Source organism: Setaria italica, chromosome IX (genome assembly GCF_000263155.2).
Source record: "Setaria italica strain Yugu1 chromosome IX, Setaria_italica_v2.0, whole genome shotgun sequence".
Taxonomy (NCBI): domain Eukaryota; kingdom Viridiplantae; phylum Streptophyta; class Magnoliopsida; order Poales; family Poaceae; genus Setaria; species Setaria italica.
The window spans coordinates 33,929,101-33,931,482 of record NC_028458.1 but is presented as its reverse complement, the minus strand read 5'-3'; the positions used below and the strand labels follow the sequence as shown (position 1 = coordinate 33,931,482).

General features: G+C 56.3%; 1 protein-coding gene across 1 annotated transcript; it reads left to right on the top strand.

Moving 5' to 3' along the window:
* Nucleotides 1–481: 481 nt before the first annotated feature.
* LOC101768143 (UDP-glycosyltransferase 83A1) lies at nucleotides 482–1,995 on the top strand. The gene is made up of 2 exons (XM_004986687.1): nucleotides 482–1,010; nucleotides 1,100–1,995. Exons 1-2 carry the CDS (start codon nucleotides 482–484, stop codon nucleotides 1,993–1,995), a joined length of 1,425 nt encoding a protein of 474 aa, XP_004986744.1.
* Nucleotides 1,996–2,382: the final 387 nt, after the last annotated feature.

The window sequence follows — 2,382 nt, the reverse complement described above, 5'->3', positions numbered from 1 at the left end:
TCTGTCCATGCACGTATCGGATTACGTTCTGGTTGCTTCTCCCAAAAGAACATGTATGTAAGTGCAGGCCTGCAGCGAACTTGAAATTGAGTCGTCGCATGCTACTTGCCAAGTCCCCTCTCCTCGAATGCTTCTCAAAACTATGCTGCGACAAACACGAGAGATTCCATGAAACCAATGCAATCCTGCAATATCACAAAAAACAAGGATAAGAATTGACATGTTGATTTGACATGCTACACAAGCAGCTTACGATAAATGCGATTGATTGGTGTGTGCCGAAGGATTTTAAAATATAAAATCAGTCAAAAGCAACAAGGAATGCCTCAACTTTGTGGCATCTAGTGCGTGTCAGTTCATATCTCCTGATGCATATATATACTAGCAATCACTCACAGCACAAGTAACTACATACCTACTATACTGACTACAAGCACAAGGTACCTGCAGAACCACAATCGTAACCACGTGCAGCAGCACGATGACGCCTCGACCGCACGCTCTCGTCATCCCCTACCCGGCGCAGGGCCACGTCATCCCGCTCCTGGAGCTTGCGCACGCGCTCGTCGCCAGGGGCTTCACGGTCACCTTCGCCAACTCCGAGTTCAACCACCACCGCGTCGTTGCCGCCATGGCGGACACCACCACTAAGGATGGCAGCACCGGGCTGCTGGATCGTATCAGGCTGGTGGCCGTGCCGGACGGCATGGACCCTGGAGAGGACAGGAGCAACCTCGTCAGGCTGACCGTGGTCATGGCGGAGCACATGGCCCCGCGGGTGGAGGACCTCATCCGTCGAAGCCATGGCGAGACGACCGAGGACGACGACACTGGCGACGGGCCGATTACGTGCATGGTGGCGGACTACAACCTCGGGACGTGGGCACTGGACGTCGCGCGGAGGACGAGGATAAAGTCCGCGGCCATCTGGCCGGCCTCCGCCGCCGTACTGGCGAGCATTCTGAGCATCCACAGGCTGATTCATGAGAACATCATCGACTCCAACGATGGTACAGTACGTGATTGACGTTATATTTTCGGTTCAGTAAATGAACACAAAGATATGTTTAGCGTTACAGGTCCAAGTTCAATAATGCAGGGTCTGCACTGACGCAAGCCACGTTCCAGCTGTCCCCAGACATGCCCGTCATGCACACCGCCCACCTCGCGTGGAACTGCATCGGCAGCCACGAGGGGCAGGAGGCTCTCTTCCGGTACCTCATCGGCGGCGTCCGCGCCGTCGAGAAGTGCGACTTCATCCTCTGCAACTCCTTCCACGGCGCCGAGCACGCGACCTTCGCGCGGTTCCCCAAGGTCCTCCCCATCGGCCCGCTCCTCACCGGCGAGCGCCGCGGCAAGGCGGTGGGACACTTCTGGCGGCCCGAGGACGACGCGTGCATCTCGTGGCTCGACGCGCAGCCGGCGAGGTCCGTCGTGTACGTCGCCTTCGGCAGCTTCACCATGTTCGACTCGCGCCAGTTCCAGGAGCTCGCGCTGGGGCTGGAGCTCTGCGGCCGGCCGTTCCTCTGGGTGGTGCGCCCGGACATCGTCCACGGCGACGTCCACGACTACCCCGACGGGTTCCTAGGCCGCGTCGTCGGTGCCGGCGGCCGCGGCATGGTAGTGGCGTGGTCGCCGCAGCAGCGGGTGCTGGCGCACCCTGCGGTGGCGTGCTTCGTGTCGCACTGCGGGTGGAACTCGACCATGGAGGGCGTCCGCAACGGGGTGCCGTTCCTGGCATGGCCGTATTTCGCCGACCAGTTCGTCAACAAGGTTTACATCTGTGACGTCTGGAAGGTTGGGCTCGAGGCCGAGGCCAACGAGTCGGGGGTGATCACCAAGGAGCACATCGCCGGCAGGGTGGAGGAGCTGATGAGCGACGGGGGCATCAGGGAGAGGGTGGAAGCCATGAAGAAGGTTTCCCATGAGAGCGTCAAGGAGGGGGGCTCCTCGCACGACAACTTCGACATGTTTGTTGAGGCGATGAAAACTTGAACGATATACGCGCTACTGGAGAATGGACCTTTTCATCCACTACATTAGCACCGGTTAGAACTAGTATACGTAAAGGAAATAAATACGAAATATTAATATAGAATAAAGAAACAGAAAAGAAATAGAAAAAATAAATAAATTAGTCTCCCAACCGATACTAAAGGGTGTCCTTTAGTACCGGTTATTTCAACCGGTACTAAAGCCCCCCTTTAATACCGAATTAGCAATATCGGTTGTGTAACTGGGGTTACGAACCGGTACTGATAGCGCTTTCCGTGGCTGCGATGGTTCTAAAGAAACACGCACTGTGGTGAAGCCGTATCATCATGCTATGCTATTGGATAACTCGGGTAGCGTTTCCTCACGAGAGGGAGTCCCGCCATCTTT

Coding starts and splice junctions, on each gene's coding strand:
- LOC101768143 (XM_004986687.1), top strand. CDS start 482: ATGACGCCTCGACCGCACGCTCTCGTCATCCCCTACCCGGCGCAGGGC. Junction 1,011..1,099: donor CATCATCGACTCCAACGATG/GTACAGTACGTG, acceptor TCAATAATGCAG/GGTCTGCACTGACGCAAGCC.